Source organism: Beauveria bassiana, assembly GCF_000280675.1.
Source record: "Beauveria bassiana ARSEF 2860 unplaced genomic scaffold BBA_S00064, whole genome shotgun sequence".
Lineage (NCBI taxonomy): Eukaryota > Fungi > Ascomycota > Sordariomycetes > Hypocreales > Cordycipitaceae > Beauveria > Beauveria bassiana.
In genome coordinates this window covers 14,041-40,543 of record NW_007930899.1, presented here as the reverse complement: position 1 = coordinate 40,543, position 26,503 = coordinate 14,041, and the positions used below count along the sequence as shown (strand labels likewise).

The 26,503-nt window shown below is 52.1% G+C and overlaps 9 protein-coding genes across 9 annotated transcripts; 6 read left to right on the top strand and 3 right to left on the bottom strand.

The window, feature by feature from the left end:
* Window positions 1-224: 224 nt before the first annotated feature.
* Window positions 225-1,893, top strand: BBA_09726 (2-dehydropantoate 2-reductase, putative; the record flags this gene model as incomplete). The annotated part of the gene is made up of 2 exons (XM_008604823.1): window positions 225-1,569; window positions 1,748-1,893. The coding sequence occupies 2 exons, from the start codon at window positions 225-227 to the stop codon at window positions 1,891-1,893; spliced, it is 1,491 nt and encodes a 496-aa protein (XP_008603045.1).
* Window positions 1,894-2,391: 498 nt separating this feature from the next.
* BBA_09725 (integral membrane protein, putative) lies at window positions 2,392-3,132 on the bottom strand (the record flags this gene model as incomplete). Its single annotated transcript, XM_008604822.1, has 2 exons — window positions 2,392-2,548; window positions 2,603-3,132. The coding sequence occupies 2 exons, from the start codon at window positions 3,130-3,132 to the stop codon at window positions 2,392-2,394; spliced, it is 687 nt and encodes a 228-aa protein (XP_008603044.1).
* Window positions 3,133-3,749: 617 nt separating this feature from the next.
* On the top strand, window positions 3,750-5,829 carry BBA_09724 (cyclophilin type peptidyl-prolyl cis-trans isomerase/CLD; the record flags this gene model as incomplete). The annotated part of the gene is made up of 3 exons (XM_008604821.1): window positions 3,750-3,822; window positions 3,894-5,554; window positions 5,692-5,829. The coding sequence occupies 3 exons, from the start codon at window positions 3,750-3,752 to the stop codon at window positions 5,827-5,829; spliced, it is 1,872 nt and encodes a 623-aa protein (XP_008603043.1).
* An 812-nt stretch (window positions 5,830-6,641) lies between these two features.
* On the top strand, window positions 6,642-9,346 carry BBA_09723 (C6 finger domain protein, putative; the record flags this gene model as incomplete). The annotated part of the gene is made up of 8 exons (XM_008604820.1): window positions 6,642-6,703; window positions 6,921-7,865; window positions 7,924-7,948; window positions 7,998-8,003; window positions 8,059-8,086; window positions 8,136-8,240; window positions 8,292-9,190; window positions 9,260-9,346. The coding sequence occupies 8 exons, from the start codon at window positions 6,642-6,644 to the stop codon at window positions 9,344-9,346; spliced, it is 2,157 nt and encodes a 718-aa protein (XP_008603042.1).
* A 629-nt stretch (window positions 9,347-9,975) lies between these two features.
* On the bottom strand, window positions 9,976-10,980 carry BBA_09722 (uncharacterized protein; the record flags this gene model as incomplete). The annotated part of the gene is made up of 2 exons (XM_008604819.1): window positions 9,976-10,366; window positions 10,451-10,980. The coding sequence occupies 2 exons, from the start codon at window positions 10,978-10,980 to the stop codon at window positions 9,976-9,978; spliced, it is 921 nt and encodes a 306-aa protein (XP_008603041.1).
* Window positions 10,981-11,927: 947 nt separating this feature from the next.
* On the bottom strand, window positions 11,928-12,890 carry BBA_09721 (uncharacterized protein; the record flags this gene model as incomplete). The annotated part of the gene is made up of 1 exon (XM_008604818.1): window positions 11,928-12,890. One exon carries the CDS (start codon window positions 12,888-12,890, stop codon window positions 11,928-11,930), a length of 963 nt encoding a protein of 320 aa, XP_008603040.1.
* A 2,023-nt stretch (window positions 12,891-14,913) lies between these two features.
* Window positions 14,914-16,767, top strand: BBA_09720 (Cytochrome P450 CYP5293A2; the record flags this gene model as incomplete). Its single annotated transcript, XM_008604817.1, has 8 exons — window positions 14,914-14,960; window positions 15,029-15,159; window positions 15,227-15,272; window positions 15,330-15,600; window positions 15,679-15,861; window positions 15,911-15,982; window positions 16,038-16,272; window positions 16,340-16,767. The coding sequence occupies 8 exons, from the start codon at window positions 14,914-14,916 to the stop codon at window positions 16,765-16,767; spliced, it is 1,413 nt and encodes a 470-aa protein (XP_008603039.1).
* A 3,096-nt stretch (window positions 16,768-19,863) lies between these two features.
* BBA_09719 (MFS toxin efflux pump (AflT)) lies at window positions 19,864-21,741 on the top strand (the record flags this gene model as incomplete). The annotated part of the gene is made up of 2 exons (XM_008604816.1): window positions 19,864-20,169; window positions 20,275-21,741. The coding sequence occupies 2 exons, from the start codon at window positions 19,864-19,866 to the stop codon at window positions 21,739-21,741; spliced, it is 1,773 nt and encodes a 590-aa protein (XP_008603038.1).
* A 1,951-nt stretch (window positions 21,742-23,692) lies between these two features.
* Window positions 23,693-26,408, top strand: BBA_09718 (fungal specific transcription factor; the record flags this gene model as incomplete). The annotated part of the gene is made up of 5 exons (XM_008604815.1): window positions 23,693-23,802; window positions 24,029-24,118; window positions 24,236-24,875; window positions 24,929-25,180; window positions 25,236-26,408. The coding sequence occupies 5 exons, from the start codon at window positions 23,693-23,695 to the stop codon at window positions 26,406-26,408; spliced, it is 2,265 nt and encodes a 754-aa protein (XP_008603037.1).
* Between the last annotated feature and the right edge of the window lie 95 nt (window positions 26,409-26,503).

Below are 26,503 nucleotides of genomic sequence, written 5' to 3'. Positions count from 1 at the left end.
GTTGACCAGTGCATCAACACATGTGGTCGCTGACTTGGAGCAATGTTGTGATTCCGGTGATCCTTATGTATTGTTTTGCCTCAGCTCGACTACTCTCCTACATCTCGCTGTTTAATTATGTGTCCTTTTTGCTCGGACCCTTGACAGAGCATGATCAAAAGTTGGCACACCTCGGAAGATTTCATCTCTCGCAGTCTTACTCACTCTGTGGATTTTATAACACTATGCCATCTCCGGAGCATCCAAGCTGGTTGTCGACGCTTTTGGCTGATACAAGACCACCTCCGAAACTCTTTGCGTGGTCTCCCGCAAACCTTGATTCTCCAACTGCAGTAAAGCCTGACAGAGCCGACAGAGGTGACTTTGATCCCGGAAAATATCCTGTCGACGCTCCCATCACTACAGCATCGGAGCCCGTCAAGCGCATCTACATTGTCGGACCTGGTAATGTTGGTAGGCTGTATGCGAGCTACATGTCTAGACAACGCGATGCTCTACCCATCACATTGGTTGTGCATCGTAAAGAGCTCTTGTCACAATGGGTCACAAGCGAGGGAGTGGTTCTGGTGGATCGAGGCGGCAAGGTTACCAAGAATAAGCAGTTCGACGTCGAATGGTGGACGGAGAGCAGGCCCCGGTATGGACCGGTGAGGGAAGTGGCTGATGGAGAGAAGCTACACAACGTCTTCATTTCAACCAAAGCCGATGCTGGGCTGGGTGAAGTAGACCGGCTACGTCGATACTTGGGACGATGCAGCTCTGTTGTTTTTGCACAGAATGGCGTGAGCAAGCTGTGGGCTCCATACGGTCCTCTCTACGTGGCTAGCCGATACCACGCCGACGATGCGCCCAGCTTCTCCGCGTGTGTAGTGAACCACGGGATATCAGCGGCAGGACTCTTTTATAGCATTCATACATCTCCGAGCGACGCGTTCATCGGGCCCATCTTCAAGGGTTCGGCGGCGCCGGCACATGGGCAAAACAAGCGGCGGCGTCTGGACGACGACTTCTTCACGACGTACATTAGCAGCACGCCCTTTCTCGATACAAAGCACGTCTCTTCGGGCCAGCTATGGATCATTCAGCTGGAAAAGCTCGTCTTGAATGCAGCAATCAACCCGCTGACGACGCTGCTTCGGTGCAATACCGGACAGCTGTTTGCAAGCTACGACTCGCACGACGCCCTGACGCGCGTGCTCGACCAGCTCCTGTGGCAAGCGAGCGCCGTGATCCAGGCGCTCATCAACCACGATGCGAATATCGACATGTTGACGTCGTACGCCGAGACGGTGCACAGGCTCGTGCCAGGTAGCGACGACTACGGCAGAAACTTTGCCAATATTCGCAGGAAGCTGACAGTCCGGTTCTCGCAGCCCATCTTGAAGGCAAAACTGTATGCATTCGGTCTAAAGATACGTGAGCATCGGAGCTCCATGCTTCAGGACGCAGAAGCAGGGAGGAAAACAGAGATACGAGACGTGAATGGGTGGATTGTGGACATGGCAGAGTACTTGGGTCTGGATCTGGATGTAGGCATTCATCGAGGGTTGATTGAGTTGATTGAAGAATGTGTGGTTTTGGATAAAGAGGAACTGGCGAGAAGGCTGTTGTAATTGACTATAATATTAGATAATTGGCCAATCATAAATTCACCTGAAATCGTGACGATACGATTAGTGATTTTCAAGTGTTTGATCTGAGACGTGATGGCGACAAGCCAAACTAACCCAAAGTCACCAAGGTCCAGTGGTCCCTGGTGACAAGAAAATCGGCACTGCCAAGGCAAGGGCAGAGCTACGAGTACCCTTTACGCTCAGCACATCCTCGACAACGGGCATTGAAGAGCTCGTCGAAGCCTACCCCGAGAGCGACAAGTGGTTTCAGCTATACTGACCTCTTGACGAAGAAATCACCGCCTCCATCTTGAGCCAGGCTAAGAAGAACGGCTTCAAGACGCTAGTTGTAACGCTGGGCGGATGGACCGTGGCGTGGAGATTGAGTGAATTTGATACAGCCAATATCCCCTTCCTCGTCAGTGTTGGCCACATTCTGCGCAAGTACTGGGATAGGCCGATAGTTGTCAAGGGCGTCCTGAGCGTCAAAGATGCCAAGCTGGCCGTCCATCACGGACTCGACGGCACCATTGTAAGCAACCACGAACGCCAGCTTGACGCCGCCATTTCCAGTCTCGATGCGCTTCCCGGAATTGCTCAGTCCGTTGGTAGCAAAGATATCACACCCTGGCGGTATTCGATCAAATCTGTGACTTTGCTGTTAGGCGCAGATTGTATATTAAGCTCAGCGAGAGGTACTATTACTACATGTTTCAAGACAAGTACCGTGCATTATTGGCGACTAATTTACATATTCAATACTTGCACGGAGAATATCCTAATTGGTCTTTTTTGCTGCAGCTACAGCCGGCTCGTTAAGCTTGGTGTAGACAATCTTGAGAGCCGATGACGCCACGGTGACCAGAACAGCAGAAAATGTAAAGAGAATAACGCGCTGCGGAGTGTTGAGGAGAGCAAAGATGGGATAGGTGTACCTGGTCGAGTTAGCCGAGGTAAGGGGCACCACCGTCGCCGGCTGCAAGACTTACCAGCCGTTTTTGCTGTAGCAGAGCTCAATCCAGTACCAGTAGCCAAAAGCAATGCTGGTGCTGAGGCCCATGACCACGGGCGCGCCAACCGTCCATGGTGGGCTGAGCACCAGGTAATCAAACACCAGAAGCAGGCTCGGAGCAAAGTGGAATCCAAGATCCACGGCGAGCGGGATCCTGAACTCGGGAGGGACCACGAGCTCCGGGTCAATGGCGGAGATGCCATAGTAGAGGGTCGTGACGACGACGTTAAGCGGCGTGGCCACAATGGACAGCGAGTTCTTGACGCCAAAGAGGGTGGCGCTGCGCGTCACATCGGCCACGACCGCGACGACAAAGGTCACAAACGAAAGCGTCAGTGCAATGATGGTGAGGAATTGCAGGTGCCAGCCGTAGGACTCGCTCACGGGCGTCTTCCAATCGAGCAAGAACTTGTAGCTGGACGTGAACGAGGTGATGCCGACAAGATGCCACAGCAGGGAGAAGCCGCGGGTAGGCGAGTCTGCTTTCTGGAGAGGATGCTGAGCCATGGTTGTATCGGTCTGTGCATGAAGCAAGGCGGTGTCTAGCAAATGTCTATTACGGAACGCTGGTAAGAAATACTCGGAGCGGATGCAAGCGGAAAAGATAAAAGGGTTGAAATTGATGGCATCGCGCCCGTTCTGCCTGGTCTGTAACTACCAGTAGTATTTCGCGGAGGCGGCGAAATATTGGTGCCAAAAGTCCGGGGGCCGGCATGGCTCCGAATACAGACGTGCATTTTACTGCTTTACAACGGCAACTGCACGGACATTTTTGTTTCTAAAAATGGCAAAGTGGCTTAAGATTTAAATCAAAAGATGAACGTGCATTTAATCTGCCAAAAGAACCCTGAGATCGATTGAAATCGCCATGTCCGACCGGCGCAGGGTAGCTGTCACTCTGTTGTGCCTTGCCCTTAATTGGGAGAGCTGCAGCACCCCACATCTTGTACCTCAGTCCTTAGGCGGCCAGGCCTGGCCGTTTGCTCCAGTAAAACTTTCCAGGTCTTTGGCCCAAATGCTGTCGCAAATTTACCTGCAACAACAGTGCCCTTTGACTTGCCGTCGTATTTCAGCGGCCCAATTGCGAGGCCATCGTCCACCCAATACTATCGACAGCAGCAGTCATGGCAGACGGCGCCCCGGACGATAGCGCGGCCCAGAAGCGAAGCCACGCCGACTTCCAAGATGACGCTTCTGGTACGCCATACTCCCACTGGACCTGCCTGCTGTCCAATGAGGCCGTCAAAGACTAACATACACTTGCGCAGACTCCTCCGATGACGACATGGGCCCTCAGCTGCCCTCTGCCGAAGCGCCCAAGAAGAAGCGACGCGTCCTGCCCTACGAAAAGCTCTACGTGGCGGCACTGCCCGCCTCGGCGCGATATTCTCGGTCCCTCATGCACAAGGAGCAAGTCTCCTTTGTCACGTGGACGCCGCTGACAGAGTTTCTCATTACCTCGTCCGCCGACGGCGTTGTGAAATTTTGGAAGAAGATTGCACAGGGAATCGAGTTTGTCAAAGAGTTTCGCGCCCATCATGGCGAGATCAAGGCTGTTGCGGTCAGCCAGGACGGACGAAGCTTTGCTACTGCTGGGGCGGATGAGACCATAAAGATTTTTGACGTCATTACGTTTGATTTGCTGTCCATGATCACGCTGAGCTACGCCCCGAAAAGCGTGTGCTGGGTGCACAAGAAGGGTGCCTCGTTTCCCCTACTGGCCGTGTCCCAAGAGGGGAAGCCGCTCGTACACCTGTACGATGGTAGGGGGGACAAGGAGGAGCCGATCCATACCATAAAGGGGTTGCACCGAAACCCTGTCCATCTGATGGCATTTAATGACAGTTACGATTGTGTCGTATCTGCCGACGAAGGTGGCATGATCGAGTACTGGCGACCGAGCGGGACATACGAAAAGCCCGAGGGTGTTTTCGAGTACAAGAGCTCGACGAGCCTCTTCGACTTTAAAAAGGCAAAGTCTGTTCCGACATGCATCACGATATCCCCGCAGGGTAAAAGCTTTGCCGCATTCTCGCTTCCTGATCGCAAGATTCGCCTGTTCGATTTTGCCTCCGCCAAGCTGCATCGTACTTACGATGAGTCACTGCAAGCCATGCAAGACTTGCAGCAAGCGGGGAGCGCGTCCCAGAAAATGGATCAGGTCGAGTTCGGGCGTCGGTTAGCCCAGGAGCGAGAGGTCGAGTCGCAGAGCATGCGGGCGGGATCAAATGTGATTTTTGACGAATCAGGCAATTTTCTGATATATGGCTCCATGTTGGGCATCAAAGTCCTCAACACGTACACGAATCAGGTGGTCAAGACGTATGGAAAGGACGACAACCTACGCGCCATCAACTTGGCCATCTACCAGGGTCAGCCGCAGAAAAAGGGCGTCACCTCGGTGGAGATGGGTGCGTCGAGTAACCCCCTGCTGCAGGAGTCGGAAGCCCGTGACCCTCTGCTCGTTGCCACGGCGGCGGGCAAAGTCCGCTTCTATCTCTTTACAAATGACCAAGAAATATCCAAATCAACGCGCGATGTGCAGAATGAAAGGCCTACAATGCTCGGTCGCGAGAAGGAGGTCAATGCTAAGAAAACAGAGACAGGGAGTGCTGCGGTGCTCCATACCACTTATGGTGACATCCACCTACGCCTCTTTCCCGATGCGGCACCGAAAACGGTCGAGAACTTTGTCACGCACGCAAAACAGGGCTACTATAACAATACTATCTTTCATCGCGTCATTCGCAAATTCATGATCCAGTGCGGCGACCCGCTCGGCGACGGCACGGGCGGCGAAAGCATCTGGGGACGTGAGTTTGCGGATGAATTTAGCAGTCTCAAGCACGACAAGCCGTACACTGTCAGCATGGCTAATGCCGGGCCCAACACCAATGGCAGCCAGTTTTTTATTACCACGGAAAAGACGGTAAGTGGGCACGCTAGCTACCTCCCTCCCGCTCGGGATGATCCTGCAGATTCTTTTTCCCGCTCCTGTTTATTCTCAAAACCTCATTGCCTATACAGCGGAACCCCACGTTTGGCTAACCGAACATGTGCTTGCAGCCGTGGCTTGATGGCAAGCATACGATATTTGGTCGCGCCACCCAAGGCTTTGACGTGATTCAAAAGATTGAGAATACGCGCACCTTTAAAGAGAAGCCCGAGGAAGACATTAAAATCCTCAACATTGACGTCATGTAGTACGGATAATAGATGCAAAAATAGAAGCGAGACGGAATCCGCATGGCAAAACTATTATCGTCGGCAAACTCGCTTGTCGAAAACCACGAGAACCACGGCCCTGGGCCCGTCGCAAACGCCTAGTTCCATGTTTCACTCTTCCTACAGGCTCCCATGCTGTCACCGAGCTGAGCCAAATAGCGTCTTCAGCCACGGTGGCTAGCGTGAAGCCTGGTTATTCCCCCACCAACCGCGACGAGCCGGGTTATTACTACCCAGTTCTGTGAGTTCTTGGTTATTCTGCCAATCAGTGCCAACAACTTGACACCGCCGATGAGGCAAGGAGCACCTGCAGCGACCTGGAAGACGGACCTCTAAAGACGGGTCTCTCCCCGCTCGCTTGACACCACGCGCTGCTGTCATGTCGCATTCTGCTTAGTATCTCAATCGTCAGCGCCCCCATTGGCTGAAAAGTGAGGCAAGTGTCACCAGCCAGCTGGAATCAAGACCCCTGTCGGTTCGGGTCGCTCTTTGCCCACCATGTTCTTGTCCCGTCTCTTGCTGCTCATTTGTATGTGCTTTAAATACGCCTTTGTGTCCGTTTCGGCTGGTTTTCCCAGATTATTCTATTTTTTTGATTCCGTATCCATGCCGTACTTAAAGCACCTGACCAACCCCAACTCGACTGCCAATCGTGGCTGTTCGCTCAATCCCTGTGCACCCTCCAACACGCTCTGTCGCCTTTGCTGCACCTGTTGCTGTGTCTCAGAGCCTCTTGTTGGCCAGTACTCAAATCACATACAGAATTTCAACATTCGATTTATTCAGTCGAGATGCCTCGCGCAAAAGCCTCAGGATCCTCGGAGCCAAAACGACGCAGCCGCACTGGCTGCTGGTGAGTAGCCACTTATATGCGGCCCTCGCATTCTTTTTGACAAAAAGCAGGCCCTGCAAATCCCGCAAGGTGAAGTGCGGAGAGGAACGACCCATTTGTCAAAAGTGAGTCTTCTTTCAACTACGAGAGAGCTGTCACCTCTTGTTCTGCTGCCGCAGTTGGGCTGACTCCCACACAGTTGCGCAAAAACTGGTGATACTTGTGACTACAAGATCAGGCTAAACTGGGAAGGCCGGAGGATAAAGCGCCGTAGCGGCGCTGGCGAGACCGACGAAGCGTTGCCCATGCAAACTCTATTCAGCAACGAATTTCTGGTCGACGCCTCCGCAGCCGACAGTATTGGCGTGCCACTTGAGCGTTCTGCAACCGAGCCAAACTCAGCCAACACGGGCCCCATACATTATGAGTTTGAGCATACTCTCTTTCAAGACTTGCACCAGAACTCTGACATGAGCTCATCTGTCGTGGTAAAGAAGAAGGCTAAATCGATGGATGATGCCTTTTCCCTAGATCGGACGTCCGTGGACCTTCAATTCGCCATGGGCAGCGAGAGCACAGATATGACCATGGCTACCATGCAGTTCACTGGCACCGCACAAAGTCCCGCATCAACTATATCGACCAACGAAGAAGCCATCGCATCTCGACCAACACAAAATGACGGCCAGCTGGAACCATATTACCTAGAGCAGGCCCAGTCTCCCAGAGATCCCCAGTGGTCAGGTGCATGGAACAACACAGGGCCCATGCTGAGTTGCATGACTCTGAACTCGCCACAACTCTCGAGAGTTCCGTCTTGTACTAGCGATGAGATGGCACTTCACTCGATGTGGTTGGATCCTGCAGCTGTTGAGGCGTCTGATCGTAGATCTAGTGTTGATGGCACAGGAGTCGGCTCTGTGGAATGCTCAAACAGCCTCTCGTACATGGCTCAAGTCGGCTGCAGTAGCGCACCCACTTGTAGCATGATGTGTCTCATGAGTGGGAAACCATGGATGATGGCCATGGGAGACATGAACGCCCCGCTGATCAGAGGCGGAAGCTTTGAGACGATCCCTGAACAGGCAGAAACGGCGACCGGGAACCCGCCCTGGATAATCAGTAGCGAATACCAACAAACCATCAATTCGCTGCCGAAAGGAATATCTCCTATACCAGACAAGTAAGATATCTCGAAACGAACAAGACGGAGAAAAGATGCTGACAAGAAGGCTGCGCAGATTGAGAGACGAAACCAACATGATGGTAGGTGCACCTTGTATTTCTAAGAACAATTTCGCTAACATAATGACAGTTCTTCGTGAGTCCTTATTGGATGCCCAATAGTATTACTCATGCTGAAACAAACTTTCTAGGACCACTTTGTCAATTACACAGCGAAAGGTATGAGGAAGCAAAGTCCAAAAGATGAGCCGCAACTGACAAAACATAGTCCTGGCACCGTACCATAATAAAGACGCTAATCCATTTAGCTCCTTTATGCCAGCTATTGCATTCCAAAGTGATGTTCTCCTGAGCCTGGTGCTAGCTTTCGCAGGTTAGATTGTTTTACCTTTTCTTTCCCATTATGAGCTGACGCCTGCTGCAGCTGTGCATCGGTCGCAAGTCCTGCGAATGATAGAGCCTGAATTGCGGATGGCCGAGTGGGCAGAAGACATTTTCTCTGTCCTAAGAGTGCAACTCGACGACCAAAGCAAACCACTGCCGGATGATATACTGCTCTCAATGGTGCTTCTGATATCGCTCGAAAAGTCATCTCCAAGTACCTTTGGAGCCAACATTCCCTGGCAGAAGCACCTCAATCTTACGCGTAGTCTGGTGGACAAGCGTGTCCGGAGCATGCGCGCGAAAGATGAAAAGGATGAGGAGCTCTCCTTCATTTTCAGTTGGTTTTCGTATCTTGATGCCATGGGCCAAGTCAGCCTCAGCCCGCCCATAGAGGACATTACGCCCCAGACTGGTCCGTTTGACCTGCTGCACAGGATCGCTGTCGATGACGAAGAGGAGGTTGACTGCGTGATGGGTTTCACCACGCGCTGCGGACAGCTCCTTGTCGAGCTTGCTTCCCAGATTCGAACCTGCTCCGGCCCGGAGGGGCCAGACGCTGCCACCATGCAAGCGGCACTGGACCTCGAGAGCAGATTCAAGGAGAGCATGACGAAGCCCGTCAAGGTTTGCCACCATATCCGAAAAAACAAGGTTGACATGAGAAGCCTCACGGAGATGGACGCTGCCAACCAGGCTTTCCACTGGGCTGGCATTGTGTACCTGCGACGCCGCATCCTGCGCAAGGGCTCTGGCGATGAAGAGGTGCAGGACGGGGTCCAGAGAATATGGGAGTGTATTCAGCATGTACGCAGAGAAAGGGAAGCTGACACGGCTTGCCTATTTCCGCTTTTCGTTGCTGGATGCGAAACAAGCGATGTCACACAGCGTAGGCTGATTCTTGCCCGCTTTAAGAGTGCGGAGAAGTGCGGCATGAAACAGGTATGGAATTGCTGAAAAGTAAAGTCTTGACGCTATTCTGGACAACTACTGACGCCTGATAATCATTAGGTTAAGCGCGCACGCAAGCTCATGGAGGCTTCATGGCGTGATGACAAGCCGTGGTACAGCTTGATTCAGGACGAATATCTTGGATGAAAAGCCCTCGTACGCGCGTCAGATTTTTCATGTACATTGCGAGCAATTTTCTCACTAGATTGTTGAAGTGTGTGTTGATAGAAGTCATGTATGTTTTACGTTGAGTGTTTTGAAAATGGCACTTTGCGTTGTACTAAGAAGCCCGTACGCGAGCAATCTTTGAATGCCACGACCAGATGGGTTCTGCATCAAGTTTATAGTGGTACGTACATGCCCATGTTTGTCTGAATGTTAACGCTCATCATCAACAGATACATTGATTATCGAGCACTAGAGGAAAACCCGTCGTGAACACCTGGTGTGCCATATATTAGACGGACTTGAAGCTTGTCGCCGCTTGGGCGACTGCGAGACCAACTGCTACCGCGCAGAATACTTACAGGCAGCTCCATCGGCCTGCAGTTACAACAACTCCCCTCAAACTGGTCGCTTGTGCTGGTACTTCTGTCAAGGCAGAGGGTCAAGAGTAGCCGAGCCAACTACAGAGTACATTCACCGAGGCCCAACCCTTCCGGATCCTGGTAACGAAGCAGGATGGCACAAAAGAAAGAATATCCCCAGCACCCGCTGCAAGGACTCGGTTATGCTACAAACAAGTATTCATTGGTATTCTTGGGCCAAATCATTTCCTATGCGCATCGTCCTCTAGCCACTGCGTCTGTCCGCTTGTCGCTGCACCAGACAAACACTCGCGAAAACGCATCCGTCGCCGCATTTTGCTTCCTAGACTCGCAGACGTACCCTAGCCAACCCTCCTTCGTCGCGTTTGTGCAAAATGAGAGGCAGCAGTTTGTGTTTTGCGCAATATATTGGTAGCTGCGAATGTCAAACGCAAAGTCGGCGCCGCCAACCTGGGACACAATTCGTGTGTACTCGCCCGCCATGTTGGTCTCGGAGAAGCCTTGGAAAAAGTGACCCGAGCTCGTACTCGTCTGGTTGAGAAACGTGGCTGTTGCGCTCGGGGCCGACGAGGTGGACGATGAGCTTGTTGCGTCGGCTTGCGTGGACGATGGCGTCGAGCTAGACGTGGGGGAACTTGATGTGGCGCACAGGGTTTAGAAGACGCGCGTGGTGATTTGACTGAACAAGCTATTCATCACTTACTTGGTCGCGGCCGGATCAGTGGTGCCGCCGCTTGTAGAGGTTGACTTTTTGGATCCCAGCGCGCCACCAACACCCCCTCCGACCGCCGCGGCGATGACGACGCAGGCGGCAATGAGAAGGATATAAAATATTCGTCTTTGTAGCCCCAAAATCTTTGGCCGAGGCTTTTGCCCAGTAGGTGCTCCTACACTCTGTTCCGGGTCGGCCTCTGGCTTCTGGCCAATGTTGTGGCCACCGATGACTTGCGGATACGGCGAGGTTTGATACTCGTAGGCTGTCGGGACCGCAATCTTGTCCGACTTGTCGTACGTAAAGGCTTCCTTTTCGCCTTTGTCTGTGCTGCCGCCAGCACGGCTGTAGTCGGTGGCAGGACTGGCGACGAAGGTGGACGGCGTCATGGCAGCGTCGACTGCTTCGGGCGCGTCAGCATCGCGGTCTCTAACGTTGCTACTTGGATGAGTCTGCGGTGACTGGGCCGATACGGGGCTGACTTGTTGAAAAGGGTCATTTTCGTTGTGTGAGCTCGGCATGGTGGCAAATGCTATCTATGTCTGGTCGATGAAGCAAAAGATTTTGAGAGAGCCAGTTATCACCAACGACGGCAAGTCACTACTAGAGTTTACTACTTGTACTAGTATTGTACATTTGCCGAAGAAACTTGTGAGATTGAACGACAAGTTACCAAGAAAGAAGATCAACATTGAGCTGAAACTGGGTTCCCCGACATTATCCACAGTTTTTCGCCTCTCTTTAACAGTATTCGCCATGACCCTGACCGCTGCTAATTACCGGTCCAGCAATGGTAATTGACGCTTTTTTTTTCAGCTCTTTTTATGATCCCAGCCCTATACAGGGATGTGGTGGGACCGCCGCAAATAAGAAGGGTGTTTGGTTGAAAAAGACGCCACCCAGGATAAAATGGTTTAATGGCCTGTAGGCGAAATTTTGAAGCTTCAAAAACGCAGCGGCAGCTCTCCCTCCCTTCCTCTCTCTCTTGACGGGTCGCTGCGGGGGAGTGTGCTGTCGTCTTCAGAAAACTAGCCATAGCAGAGATGTGCCTTGGCGAAAAAACAAGTAATAGAGAAAATACGCACAAAAATCTTTTTCCCTGGAATTTTGCTTCAAGTGTTCCGACGGGTGTCGGTCACTTGCATACCTACGGACATGTGCGGCTGAAGTCGTGTGGAGACGCCACAAAGCTTGGCGGAATATGACTGACCCTGACTCCGCTGCGAATGGACAGGGAATAAATTACTCGGGCGATCATCTGCTTCTTTTTTTTTTTTTGTTAATAACCGAGGAAACGTGGGCCATGAAAGTTGACACGGAGACTTTTTGCATTTCATTATAATAGTCGGCGCAGTTGCAGTTGACCAGGAGTGAGAAAGCCATGCCAGGGTTCTGCGTCACGATATATAATTGCTTAAATCTAAGCTTTTTTTTTTTCCCTCCATGTACAACATTGTTGTTGTCCCCCCTACGTCAAGCGGACAGCAAATATCTGACCACCTTTCCCGCCCTCCCCATTCCTGCCTCCTGTAGATATATACAGCGTCGTCTCATCCAAGCTCAAAATGGCCGCAGTCGGCCTCTGCAGCTCTGCATCATGGTCGACAAGGAAAGCCATCTCAAAATCTGAAGCGTTTTGGGGGATGGTGACCTTGGAGACGCTATGCAGCGGGACGGCGCCAAACACGGACCCGTCTCTCGCAACCCCAAAGTCGTCTGGGCTTCGCGGCGCGTCATACGTCACGAGAATCTCCAGCTCGCTCAACGGATTCCCAAATGCATCAATCTTGTAGCGGCCGAGGAATTGCGCAGACGTGCTCGTCACGTACAAGTATCCGTCGTGCGTCTGCAAGCTATTGACGCCGATGAGCTTCAGAAACGGATCCGGGTTATCATGGGCCGCCAGCTTTGGATCCTGGATTGCAACGTCCACGTAGCCGGTGTTGGTGTCGGTGCGGTAGATGGTTCCTGTGATGGAGTCGGCGCTCAAGACCAAGTGGCTGTGCATTGGCAGCGCTGCCATGCCGTTGGGTAGCTTGGCCTGGCGAAGAGCCGCGACAGTCTGGACTTTGTGTCGCCCATGGCAGTCGAGCCGTGAAAAGTCTAGTGTGTCGATTCGCCCGGATCCATCGAGATGCCAGCTCGTTCTGTTTAGATAGCCCGCCCCTACAGCAAAGACATCAGGTGATGTCTCCGCGATGCCGATGGCGACATCTGCGTCGGGCAGGGTAGCCACCAGCCGAGGTGGGTTTCCGTTGTTGGAGGGATCGAGCTCATAGATGCGGGCTTGATCAAAAGTAGTGAGTAAGATGTTGCCATTTGGGCGCAGGGCCATGTTTTCAACCCATTGCAAGTGGCTGGGGAACTGATGCAGCAGCTGCATAGTATATGCGGCTTGTGCTGTAAGAGCCAGAGTAACAACAATACTCATTGCCTGCAAACAAGACAGCATGATAAGTGATGAATATGAGATGTACCACGAAAGAAAACACACACACACACACACACACGAGTTACCAAGGGCCCATAATGAGTCGTATAGTTTACTTTTGGCGGGCTTCAGGCTTTATGTACTTGTGGTGCGCAAACATGGTCAACCTCGAACAGACGGGCAAAACACCCCGTTGATGGCATTCATCACTGCACAGGACAGCGGTACCGGACACTTGCATCTCCAGGTCCGTAAGCCCAGCGCCGAACTTGCGCGCGCGAACAAAAACGGATACATTGACGTGTACAAAGCGGAATCATCTGCTCGGCCGAAGAGTTGCGGCTTTTGCATCCGGCATGGCAAGAGAAGGGAGCGGCGCCAAAAAGAGAGAGAGCGAAAAGAAACGGCGGCCCGAGATGGCTCGGGCCGCCCACTGCCCTCACCGGTCTGTGTGGCGTAACGTGGGGGTCAAAATGGCCGAATACCCCCAAACTTGCCAGTACTAGTTAGACAAGGCATGTTGCAAATTACACATCAGCTCTCCTTCTACATCAACACCAGCGAAAAGTTGCTGTTATACCGTCATCATCTTGAGTTTTTTTTTTGTTTTTTTTTTTTTTTTGCTGGTGACTCGCGACTCAGAGTACATCGGAGAGGAACCCACAGGGCTGGCCACGGCGGGCCATAGCACAAAGTCCCAGTCTACACCCACTGTATCCCCTGTCAGTACAGCAGCCGTACAGTAGCCAGTATAGCCGCTAGTATTCTAGATTACCAGCTTTAAAAGGTATTTGCAGGGAGTGGAGTGAAAGCACCAGAATGTACTGGGATTCACCTCTCGGGCTGTCGTAGCCAGAGTTGGAGTGAGCATCAGGGTATCGCGGGCTGGAGTCGGGGTGCGGATCAGAGTATCGAGATCACGGCCAGAGTGCGGGTCAGGGTATCGTAGATCAGAGTCAGAGTGCGGATCAGAATTCAACGCTACAGTCTCGAAAAGGGGCTGCCAGAAGTAACTGAAGATGCTGCACTCCAAGGTTTTACTGCCTATGCAGTTATAGATGGCCATGGAACGGCACACCTAAGAAAAATCCACCGTAAATAAGTCCCCTCGTTGTCCATGTACCGGTATAATTTGGATGATGAGAAAAAGGAGTAATAAACCTTGGAAATGACTGGCATATTCCGCTATTCATCATCGTAATTGGCGTTAGGCGTAAACAGACGTTGCACAGCCAAACCCTCCGATTGACCGCTCCTATGTAGGGAGGGCGTCGATAATCTCAGTCTTGCTGCCGGCCGTTTCTTTCGGGGTCGACATCAGCACCATCAGCTACGGTTCATCAGGTGGAGTGGGTATTCCCCCGCTTTCTAGCTGCGATCCGCGAGACCAGATCATCATGTTTCATGCCTTTATCATCACCCCATAACTATATCATCGTAGAAGATGCGTGTACATATTTTATGTGGTTAGTATTCCCCTGCTTGGTTTCGCTGTCAAGATCCTAAATCAAGAAGAAGAAAAATTCCGACCGGCTATATATCTATGTTAGAATATATATAATAGCATGTCTGATCGATCTTTGGGCTCGACCCGCGATTGGGCTAATTGGATGGGGATTGGTAAGACATATTAGACCATTTGGGACCGCTGATGAGGGTACAGTGGCATTATTGAATAAAAAGCAAGGTGATAGTGACTCACCACCGGACAACTCACATGCCATTGGCCGAAGCTGACATTGCTCACCCTTGGACGGCGTTCTATAAAAAGGACAAATGCTGATCTGAAAACTCCAGATCCAGCAACGACACATTTTCGTGACGAAACTTTTCGCAGTAGTGCGCCACGATGCTTACGAGTAACTACCCTTTTCAAATCATATTGGGCGTTTTATGTTCCTTCCTCATCGCACTTCTGTTGAGGCGCCACACACAAGTATGCAAGCCACGTTGCCGTGTTGGGTTATCGGCATTGGCTAAAATCTCGCGTTAGGGAACATTTGTAGATGGGTCTGGTTATGCGATGAAGGAAATACAGGGAGACACGGGAGCTCGCCGATTCACCCACGGGTAAGTGTATGCACTGGGTTTGTTTGTTTCTCCCCATGTTGAACACACTCACTCCCGCGCGCATCTAGGCAGGAGGTCTCGGACGAAGGGTTCAAAGTAGCCAACGGAAGACCCTACGTCATGTATAACGGGTGGCGCAAGGAGGTGGTCTTGTGTGCGCCCGAGCATCTACGAGCCTTTTTCCGAGGAAATGTCCGCGGTAAGTTTGGTTTTCCATGGTGAGGAAGAGGTAACTCTAAGCAACAAGCCTGACCGCGACAAAACAGAGCACCGGAAATCATCATATGGAAATATGGGATACTTTCTGAATCAGTATGCCCTGATGGCAAAGCCCCCGCCCGGATCACATCCCGCTGACGTTGTAGCAAGACTTCTCCGGCATAGTCCTGCACAAGCGTACGGTGAAAACTGGAAAGCAATTCGGTCACTCTTCGACCCCTTGTTTTCGCACGGTGCTGGCATGGCATTCCTTCACTGCTTAAGGAGAGATATCCGCGGCTGGTTGCAGTCCATACCGAAAACTTTGTCAAGCCAAGAGCTGAAAGAGTCATCTTTTAGCGTAGATGCTTCTGGTCTTGGTGAACAGCTTACTCTAAAATTACTTTCTCGGTTCTTGTACGGGGAGGCTCTAGCTGACGAGGTATGTCACCACGATGGGGAAAAAAAAACTTTCTTGACTTTTTTTTTTTCTTTTTTTTTTACTTACTTGCTTTTCAAGTACTTTGCAGAGCTGAGGGAGTTGGCACAAATGCGTGAAGAACTAGGCTTCATTGAGCTTCCCACTTGGTTTATTATTCCCAGTGTTTACAAGTTTTTGCCAACGAGAGCCAACCGATTACTCAAACAATTTACACAAGGATTCAAAGAGTTTAATTTACGCATGATTGCTCTAGCCGAAAAGGTCCGTCTTCATAAAACATGTCCAAGTCAAATTATCTGACGATCCGCAGAGGGGAACAAAGATTGCGCTGCAAAACATCTTCAACGTCACCGGGCCTCAGGGCCAAATTACTCTAGAACAGGTGAGAAGCATGTCGCAAGTCTGTGTTTAATTGGTTTTGCTAACGTTGTCCAAAGTTTCTGCATACCGTCGATGAGATCTTGCTTGATAACCTAGAGGTGTCCGCAGCCGCTCTCTCGTACTTGCTAATCAATGTCGCTGGCGACGTGCAACTTCAACAGAAGCTGCGTGATGAAGCAAGGCAGCATTTACAAAGCGGCAAGGAACAAGGTTTCGAGCAGTACTTGGGGAGATCGAATACACTTCTCGAGTTTTGCTGTGCCGAGTCCCGCCGGCTCTGCCCAGTTGACTGTAAGTTGTGCCCATGTGTGTGTGCTCGCCGGCAGTTTGTCAGCCTGACTTGAATTTTTTTTAATAGGGTTCTCTCCACCTGAACGTTCGAATGTGGACAAGACGGTTGATGGCTATCATATACCGGCTGGTACAGATGTCACTGTGGATATAACGCGTGTAAACATCCACTCACCCTTGTGGTCGCGTCCGATCCTGACCCCAGAAGGCAAGCGCCAGGTCAATGGATACGATTTCTATCCCGAGCGCTTCAACCAAATAGCAAGGATGGAGAGCAGCTACAATGTGGTGGGATTCGGTGTCAGTGCACGGCAATGCCTGGGCCAGCATTTTGCCAGCTTGCTCATGCGCGTTGTTCTCGTCGAAGTTGTTTCCAACTATCGCATCACGACAAATCAAAGGGCCTGGGACTGTGGTTTTCGTCAAGATAGGACAGTCCTCGCACCGAAACCACAGGAAATCTTGTTTGAGGAGCTCGAGCCATTACCGCTTTAATCATCTCACCGTCCACTTGCGCCGCACTGTTGGCACAACTGCAACCCAGCAAAAAAGTCAGCTTTTGGGATCGCGGCGTTGTTTGGCAGATCTAATATGGGCGATGCAGGTTGTTCTACCAGTACTTGGCAAATACTTGCAAGGGAGCGCGCAACCAGTATATTCCCGACGGCACCAAGAGTTTGCAAAATTGAGTGATGGTGTGGAAATTATACCGTCTGACGACTGCGGACCGGTGACACGACCGTTTGGTTGATGCTTTTTTTTTTCTTTCGTGTGCACTACTTTTCTAGAAGTGCGGTCAGGGAGTCGTATTAGCCGTGCTGTGTGATAATTTGGACCAGAACGAGCTGCACCATCAAGTGCGCCACATAGTGCGAGAAAGTGACAGGATGAAGATGTAGCGAAAAGTAGTGTGACTGGGCACGTCTGCAGAGAAATGGATAAAACTAGTGAATTCAGCAGAAAATAGTGACAAAATACGAAAGCAAGCAAGCAGACTAAGAAAGAAGAGCAAAGATGAAAGAATACTAAAAGATGAACCATAAATTAAAACGGTCAAGTGAAGTAGAAAGTATAAATAAAGTAGAGAACCTTGGTTCTAAATAAAGAACAGATGAAATGGAGAGAGTCATTTAAAGGAAGAAGAGATGTATTCTCTAGTTTTGGTATATGCAAACGTATTGACTTGTTACAATGTGAGAAAGGTCGATGGCCCATTGATAGTCTCGTTTGGGCGCAAGACGCCTTGAAGCATCCCCTTTGTATCTGAGCCGTTGACGAGGCCAATTCGTTTGCCAATTCGCCTCGGACTGCAGGCATTGTACCTCGGCCGCGCACAAGCTCAGATATCTGGTACAGACAGCACAGCTGGTCCAGATACACTGTCGGCGGACACAAAATGCTGGACTGGTCCCGGAGGAGGCAACTTCTCAAAGTTGATGGATGATTTACGGAAAGAGAGTACCGAGTATTACTGGGCAGTTCAACTCAAGCTTTATCTGGGCTTGGCAAGGCGGCGCTCTGCCACGTTTTTAGCCGGGGAAGATGCGACCGGCAGGCAAAATCTGGTCATGGCGCCTCATACAACTTTCAACGGCTTGTAAAAACAAGGTGCTCATTCTGATGCATATTAACCCCTAAATTTCTTCTCCTTTTCTCTTCGTTTCTCTTCTTCTTCTTCTTCTTCTTCTTCTTCTTCTTCTTCTTCTTCTTCTTATTATTCTATACATTTTTCTTGCCATCTTTCTCATTGGTGTATTCAGTAATAATTTTTGGACGGGGAGAGCCGGCGATGAAACGCTGTAAGGTTTTGTTGATTCGACAGATCAGGCAAGCGCCGAGCGGCGTGTTGCAGACAAACAACAAAGGGGGGCTTCTACGGGCAGCTCATTTTCCCCCTCGTCTTGTCCAAATTCCAATCTTCAGTTGGTTCGATTCACCTACAAAAGGACATTGCTTGCCATACGGGTTTGCCTCGGCTGGTTGCATTCCCGGAGGCTCGAGTGTGTGATGAACCCTTGTCTGTACCAACTAGGTAGGTAGGGCTCAGCTATGTACGACTGAGGCTGGGCTGGGGTCTGCCTCAAGTTCTCTTGCCGTTTCCGTCACAAACGCAGGCCCATGTCTCTCGTCGTGTCGTGTTGCAGATGCCTGCCGGGTTTCATGTCGTTTATAAATAAGAAAATAGCAAAACGCCCCAAGTCTCTTCTCTTTTCCCTTTTCGCGACAATTTCTCTCACAACACCATTGTGTGCATCATCAGACTGGGCTTGCGAGGCTGTAGTGCACCTGCAAAGTCCGCAAAGCCTCGTCAGATTTATTATCGCCTCCGCTGCTTTTTTTACTAGTACTTGCGTGAAAAAGGGAGAGAAACGGCCCCCTTTCCATTCTCGTCGTGTCAGGGGTGGCCAGACGAAGCGTCATTGGCCAAAAATACGAGAGACATCTCCGCCACAGAACGAACAAGGCGTCCAGGTCTGTCACTTTAAAATTTTTCCAGAAAAAGACGCGATAATACTCCGTATTAATAACCTAGCCCAATCTCATCAGCCCCATCATGTTTGCCAGCTTTGCTTTTGCTCCAGGAGAGAGAGCGTGAGCAAAATGTGAGTCAGTTTGTTGATAAATGGGGTCCTGTCGTCTTCCATAATAGTTACTTTGTAGTTGTCGGAATGCAGAGTCACTTGATGCCCGCCGATCTTTCAGATATGACTGTACTCTCTTTGCCCATGTGAGTAACATTTGATGGGCAGCAGCATCATGCTCTCCTCGTCACAATGCAATCACGTCCGCAGCCGCACCAACCCAGGACAACTAGAGTAAAAAAAATCCCCACCGCAGGGCATCGGGACACCGCAAGGGATCGGGGAAGCGAGAAAGAGAAGGAGAAGAAAAAAGCAAGGAGGGAAAAGGAAAAGACCCACTTCACGCTTCGGACCCGACTGCTTCCGTCTGGTTTGCTTGCCTTGCCCAGTCCTTGATCCTGATCGTCCCAGCTTTTAGCTCGCTTTTAGCTCGCTTCCCCCAGCACCTGGACAGAACCGTCCGGTGATTAGTTGGCATCATAAGCAGGTTAATTTAGGGTAAATTTTTTTTTTTGCTGGCAACGAATAACTAGTTAAGATAAGGCACATCTTTTGCGCAAGGCTCTCTAGCGGCGGAGACAAGGTCAGCAAGCTTCGCGGACTTCGGAGTACTGACAGACCCGACAACCCAGTCCAGCTTTGCGAGTACGATTGCGCATGTTTTTTTTTTTTTCATTCCTTTATTACCCCGTCTACTCAAGAGTGGCACTTTTTCTTTTTTTTCTTTTTTTTTTAACTTATTATACTCTCTTCTTTTCACCTTGATCTTCTTGGCATTTCTTCATCTCTTAACCTTCATCTGATCTCGCCTCCCCGTCCTCTGTCGATAATCCTCCATTTACTCATCGTCGTTGGATTCAAGACAACAAACGGGGTGTTGCGCCTCGACGACGCAGATCACACTTCTAGTTGAGACTTTGAAAGAATAATCCTTCCAAATCCAGCAAAATAACTCGCAATTCAAAGTTCGCTGCAATTTCTAAACACACAGACACACCGGTCAGCTGTAATGGGCACCGCCGAAGACAGCGCCACCGAGGTTGGCTCGATTGGCTCGCGCCACAAGGCCACCACCACCCTCAACAGCACACCCGCGTCGGCCTCGCTGCACAATGTCGTCTCCGAGAAGCAGCCCACCACCGCCGCCGCTGAAACCACTGAGAAAATCAGTGTCGACGACGAAAAAGCCGCGGCAAACCATGATGCCTCGCCAGCAGACCCCGACGAGGACGAGGACGGCGTCGAGTACCCCGTCGCCTGGAAGCTTGGCCTCATTACCATTGCTCTCTGCTTGTCCGTCTTTTGCGTTGCCTTGGTACGTCTACACTTTTTTTTTTTCTTTTGCCGGCTCCCTCCAAGTGAAACAACCAAAAAGTTGTCATTGAGCCTCACGAATCAGCTTTTAGCTTACATGACGTAGGACAACACCATCATCGCCACCGCCATCCCGCGCATCACCGACGAGTTTCGAGGTTCCGTCCAAGACATTGGCTGGTACGGCGCCGCCTACCTGCTAACCACCTGCGCCGTCCAGCTCATCTTTGGCAAGCTCTACACCTACTACTCGGTCAAGTGGGTCTACCTCTTTGCCATCCTCTTGTTTGAAGTCGGCTCCCTCGTCTGCGGCGCCACGCCCACCTCGCTCGGGCTCATCATCGGCCGCGCCATTGCCGGCCTCGGCTCCGCAGGCATCTTCTCCGGCGCCCTCCTCATCGTCAGTCGGAGCGTGCCTCTGCGCCAGCGGCCCGTTTACATGGGCCTCATCGGCGCCGTCTACGGCCTCGCCTCCGTCGCTGGTCCCCTCATGGGCGGCGCTTTCACCGACAAGGTCACTTGGCGCTGGTGCTTCTACATCAACCTGCCCTTTGGCGCCGTCACCGTCTTCTTCATCATTCTCTTTCTGCACCTGCCCGACACCAAGTCCCAGCTCAAAAACACGTCCTTCAAGGAGCAGCTACTCTCCTTTGACCTCGAGGGCACCTTTTGCTTCATCCCCGGCATCGTCTCCCTGCTCCTCGCTCTCCAATGGGGAGGCTCGCGCTACCCCTGGGGCAACGGCCGCATCATCGGTCTCTTTGTCGTCTTTGCCGTCCTCATTGCCGCCTTTATCGCCATTCAAATCTGGAAAAAGGACAAGGCCACCGTGCCCCCGCGCATCTTTATGAACCGCACCGTCTGGGCCTGCTCCTCCTTTGTCGTCTGTCTCGGCGCCGCCTTTTTCATCATGGTCTACTACCTGCCCATCTGGTTTCAGTCCATCCAAGGCAGCTCCGCCGTCAACTCGGGCATCAAGAGCCTGCCGCTCATTCTCGGACTCGTCGTGCTGTCCATTATTTCCGGCGGCTTCGTCAGCGCGCTCGGATACTACACCCCCTTTATGATTGCTTCGGCCGTCCTCATGGCCGTCGGCGCCGGCCTCCTATCCACCCTCGAGATTGATTCCGGCCGCAACGCCTGGATCGGCTACCAGTGCATCTTTGGCTTTGGCGTCGGCCTCGGCATGCAGCAGCCCATGGTCGCCATGCAGGCCTCGCTCCAGGCCGCCGACGTCGCCGTCGGCACCGCCATCATCATCTTTTCGCAGACCCTCGGCGGCGCACTTTTCATCTGCGTCGCCCAAAACGTCTTTCAGAACAAGCTCAAGGAGGTCATTGGCGCCGCCAACATTCCCGGACTGACCCTCGACGCCGTCAACTATGTCGGCGCTACCGGCGCCCGCAAACACTTTGAGGGCGAGGCGCTCGCCGTCGTCCTCTCCGCCTACAACACGGCCATTACCAACTGTTTTTACGTGGCCGTTGCGCTTGCCACGCTGTCCATGGTCGGTGCCGCCTTTACGCCCTGGAACTCTGTCAAGGGCAAGAAGATTGAAATGGCTGCCGCGTGATTGAGCAAGTGACGTGAATCTAAAAAACTTGATACCAGATGATTTCTTTTTTTTTTTTTTCGTTTGATTGGCATATAAAGGGACAGACATAACTGGAACGGCGCATTTTTTTGGCACATGGTCATGATTTATTAGACACTCACCACTATTTTCGTTTTGTACATTTCAACTCACCCAAGGTTAACGGTTACTAGACGGTCAGCATGAAACGGTATTCTAGGGAGCATACAAAGTCACCAAATCTGCCTACTATAAAAAGTAATTGAAGTACCATCCGCACGCGGGATTATCCACAACTAAATCTTACAATCTTACTCAGCCCTACATCTTATCGGCTGAACGGTAAACCCCTCCCCCGCAAATCTATAAAACACTGCCCTCATCAGCTCCGTGACATCCGAAGACTTGGCGGCCACGGCAGATGCCAAGCAATCATGTCGTCCGAGCTTTTTTTTTCTCTCTCTTCTTTCTTTTTCTTTTTTTTTTTTCACCGATTCCGTCACTGATTGATCCAAGAATCGATTTGTGCCTCCACCATGATGGGTCGGTCCCATTTGCGGCCGAGCGTTCATCTGATAATCAACAGCGAGCAAAATCGGCAGCGCTGGACCCGGCTGGATCGGAAGAACAAAACAACTTGGCCCGACAGTTTGCATAGACTTGTCTACGTTTGGCAGGCTACGGTCCTTTACAGCTAATGTAAGGAGCAGCCGCTGGCCGCTTACGATGCTACAATCTTCATTCTGATTCAGCCGGCATTTGAAGAAGCTGGCTGGTGTTGTGGCCTTGGTCCTTTTTAGACTGAAGAGGGGGAGGAGGGCTTGGAGAAAAGAGGACTACTGGTAAGAAGAAATATACTGGTGCAAAACAAGCTATGAAAGCGTCTTGTTTTCGAGAGCATAGATTCCCGAGACATAACCTGATGCAAGCGTTCAAATGTCCCGAGAGCTGCTTTGCGAGGCCCAAGTTTGTTTATCAAACTTGTAGATCGGTCGGTCGTTGGCCGCGTTGCTGGGGACCTGCGGTGCGACCAGAGCCCTCAGGAGTAGTAACGAGATAGTTGCACAGAGTACGGAGGATGTGAGCACGTTTGTGTAAGAGGACTCGGAGCTGGGAAAAGAGATTGGAAATTGTCGAAAATTTGTATCATGATTGACTGGAAAAGGGTTAGTTGTGTTGGCAAGTCTGAGCGCTGTTGAGCAAGCCTGGCTGGAGCTTTGTTCACATCTCCACCCCCGCACCACGATAACGAGCAGCAGAGAGACAAACAGCGTTGTTACCGGCCCCGGTGCAGGCAGCCAAGTTGGCGCTGGATGCACTTAAGGGACCTAGAAAACGGCTGTAAATACGGCTGTAACAACGGCAAGTTACAGCGATGAATGCGCTGTAATTTGACTGTCTATAGTGGGTCTATGACAACCCAGAGTAGAATCACAACCAAATCACTGCTACCTTCGTTGCTGCTTGAAATTACGATTAGATACTTTCCTAGATAAAATGCAGAATGCCAGATTACGCCACGACTCAGACTTGCCATCGTGAGATCCGCTACCAGAGTACCTGCTTGCTGATGCTTTGGCTGTCGCTGGGCCAAAAACTTGTTCAAATCAGTTGTCGATGCCGCCGCCGATCCCCGCCCCGCCCAGCACCACTCCACTTGTTGCCCGCGCGCAACCGTTTTGGTGACCTTTAGCTGCTTGGCTGCCAGCCAGCCAGCCTGCTGCGCCTGGAGATGGCAAAAATCTTGCCTTCTTGTCTTTTTGGTCCGTTAAAAACCGCGTCCATCTCCCCATTGTCGCCTCGCATCGCCCAAACCCTGCATGCTGTCGCATGCCTCTTGGTAAATGGCTGCATCCATGCTCATACCCTCTAATCCCTCCATACCCGACCGTCGCCGGCATCGTCGCCGCCACCACCAGCACCACCAGTGCCGTCACCTCCCGCCGTCACCATGCGATCCCAGTCACCAGTCGCTCAGATGCCCTCGCCCGTTTCACAACCTCTCGGCTCCCCGCCCTCCAAGTCACGCAAGAAGCGCTCGCCCTATGTAGCCATTGCTTGGTATGTATGACCGATCTTCTGGCAGCACCTCGCACTCCTGGCCAATTGACGCATCTCCCGCTGACCCCCGTATAGTGTGTATGTAGAACTGCTTTGTCTTGTCATGAGCCCTCAGCTCACGCCAACAACACGTCAACCGCCTGTCAAGGCCTCATCACCAGCCGCATCGCTAACTCTCTAATCTTTGCCCTTATAGAACGTGCAAGCAAAGGAAAACAAAATGCAGCGGCGAGCGGCCCTGCAAGAGATGCCGCGACAGCGACATCATGTGTGTCTACGGCCGCGCCACACGCTTCCAGACTACAGATGAGACTTCGTACGTCATGACCAATCTCACGCGACCCTGTCCATCTGTCCTCGGATTTTTCATCCCATTTCCCCTTTTATTCATCTCGCCCCATCCTTTATAAGTGCGCTCACATATCTAATTCAGCATATCCAGCAAACCAAAACGAGACTCGCAGGTCACAAATGAGCCTCAAAAGCCCCGTGAGCGAGACTCATTCCGCGTCAAGAAACCACCACCCGCACCCCCGCGCTCACAGAATAGCGCCGAGGCCAGCGCCCAGACCCGTCATGGGAGCTCCGACTACTACCTCCGTCTCGCCGAGAAGCGCCTCGGCGACCTCAGCCCGGGCCCGGGCCGGTCCCTCTTTGGCAGCGGCCACCAGCAACAGCTCATGATTGGCTCGCACATTATGCAGCAGCTCATTGACCACCGCAAGACGGGCGCGGCCCCGGGCACCTTTGCGCCGCTGGATAAGGAGCTTTGGATACGCATCATTGACATTTACGAGGAAGAGGTCGCCCTGCAGTACCCGTTCCTGGACCTCGAGGTCCTGCGGCATCGCATCAGAGCATCGACGCCGCCCAGCGAGACCAATCCCGCTCCGCCAGACCAAGCCGCCATCGAGGACATCATGTCGCTGGTTCTTTCTGTTGCCTCGAGTATTGTTGATCCGGGGACATTGCCAGTGGCCAACAGTTTTGTCGAGAGCTTGTTCAGCACTGCCATGCTCCGGACGCAGCTTGGCGCCGTCAACAAGTCTGATCTATCCATTATAATCCTTGCTGTATGTATCGTCGGTCTTGGCCGGGCCTACTTCATTCGCTGACTTGATCGCAGAGCATCTTCTTTTTCCTAAACGACAAGGAAATGCTGGCGTGGAGGGCCATTGGCAATGTACTTCGCTCATTGCACGAAATAATAGCCCAAAAAATCGAAGATGCACCCAACCTGACAACGCTGGACCAGTTCAAGGATGTTGGCGAAAAGTACTACTGGACTGTATACACGCTGGATCGACGATGGGGCTTTGGCACGGGCTTACCATTTTCGGTCCACGACTCTGATATCCATCGGCAACCGCATTTTAAAGTGAGTTGCTCCTGCAGCCATGCCCCTCATCCGGCACTGACATCATCTTTTCCAGGACGACTCTCTTTCCTCGACATATCTGAGGCAAATGATTGAGTACAGCATAATCTCTGCCGAAGTCCGGCGCTCCATCCTCCAGCCATCCATCTCACCATCCGCCACCGTCACCGCCTTGGCCGCCACCCGGAATCTGCTCGACTTTCAAGTCACCCAGTTTCAAAAAAACATTCCCAAACGACTCCAGTTCCTCGGCCTGCAGGACAAGTTCGACCCCGCGCGGGAAAAACGCGGCGAGTACCGTCTGCGCCTCGTCCTGTACTTGCGCTGCAACCAGATGCGCATCGTCATTCACCGCAAGTCGGCCATGTCGCAGACGGGCGGCGGCTTCGACACGTCCACCACAAACGTGCTGGCCGAGACGTCGCAGGACACGATTCGGATCCTCATTGCGCTCGCGCGCGAGACGGACATTTACCACGCGCAGCAGCGCACCTTTAACCACTTTCTCGAGACGGCCCTCGCGTCGCTGCTGCTGCTGCTGTGCTACGCAGAGGCCGAGTACCGCGTCGGCTACCTACCGGACGTGCTCGCCGCCATGGAGCTCGTCCAGAACCTCTCGGTCCACTCCCCCGTGACCCGCGCCCTCAAGCAGAAGCTGCACCGCGTCCAGCACATGATTAAGAGCTTCCGCGTCTCCAGCCACACTTCGGCGCAGCAGTCGCCCCGCTCCGGCTCCGTCGCGCCCGCCGCTGCCGCCGCCGCCGCCGCCGCCGCCGCTGCCGGTGGCGACCAATTTGGCGACGTTCGACACGGCAGCCATCCGCCCGTCGGCACGCCCACTCCAAACAGCCATATGCCCATATCGCTCCCCCCCGTCATAAATGACCAGCAGCCCGCCGTGTTTCCGCCCGCCGCGGCGCTAGCGGAAATGGCCATGGGTGGGGGAGGCAGCGGCGGCGGCGGTGGCGGCGATGGCCCGTTTACACCGGGCGTGCAGCAGCCATCGTTTCAAATAAACAGCCAGATGAACACTCCGCAGCCGTACGACGATAGTTTCGGCGGCGGCGGCGCGGGGAGCATGCACTCGCAGCAGTCGGCGAGTGACTCGACGTCCATGATGGATCTGGTCTCGTCGCATGACTTGAGCGACTTGCCGAATGATTTCTTTGCATCGCAATTTACGGACTTGGGCGACATTCTCAAAGACTATGACAATTTTCGATTTTGAAACGGGCAGGCCAAGAAGTGGCTGCACTGATAAATTCGTGCTATATATATATATATATATATATATATATATACACATAGTAATAGTACAATACT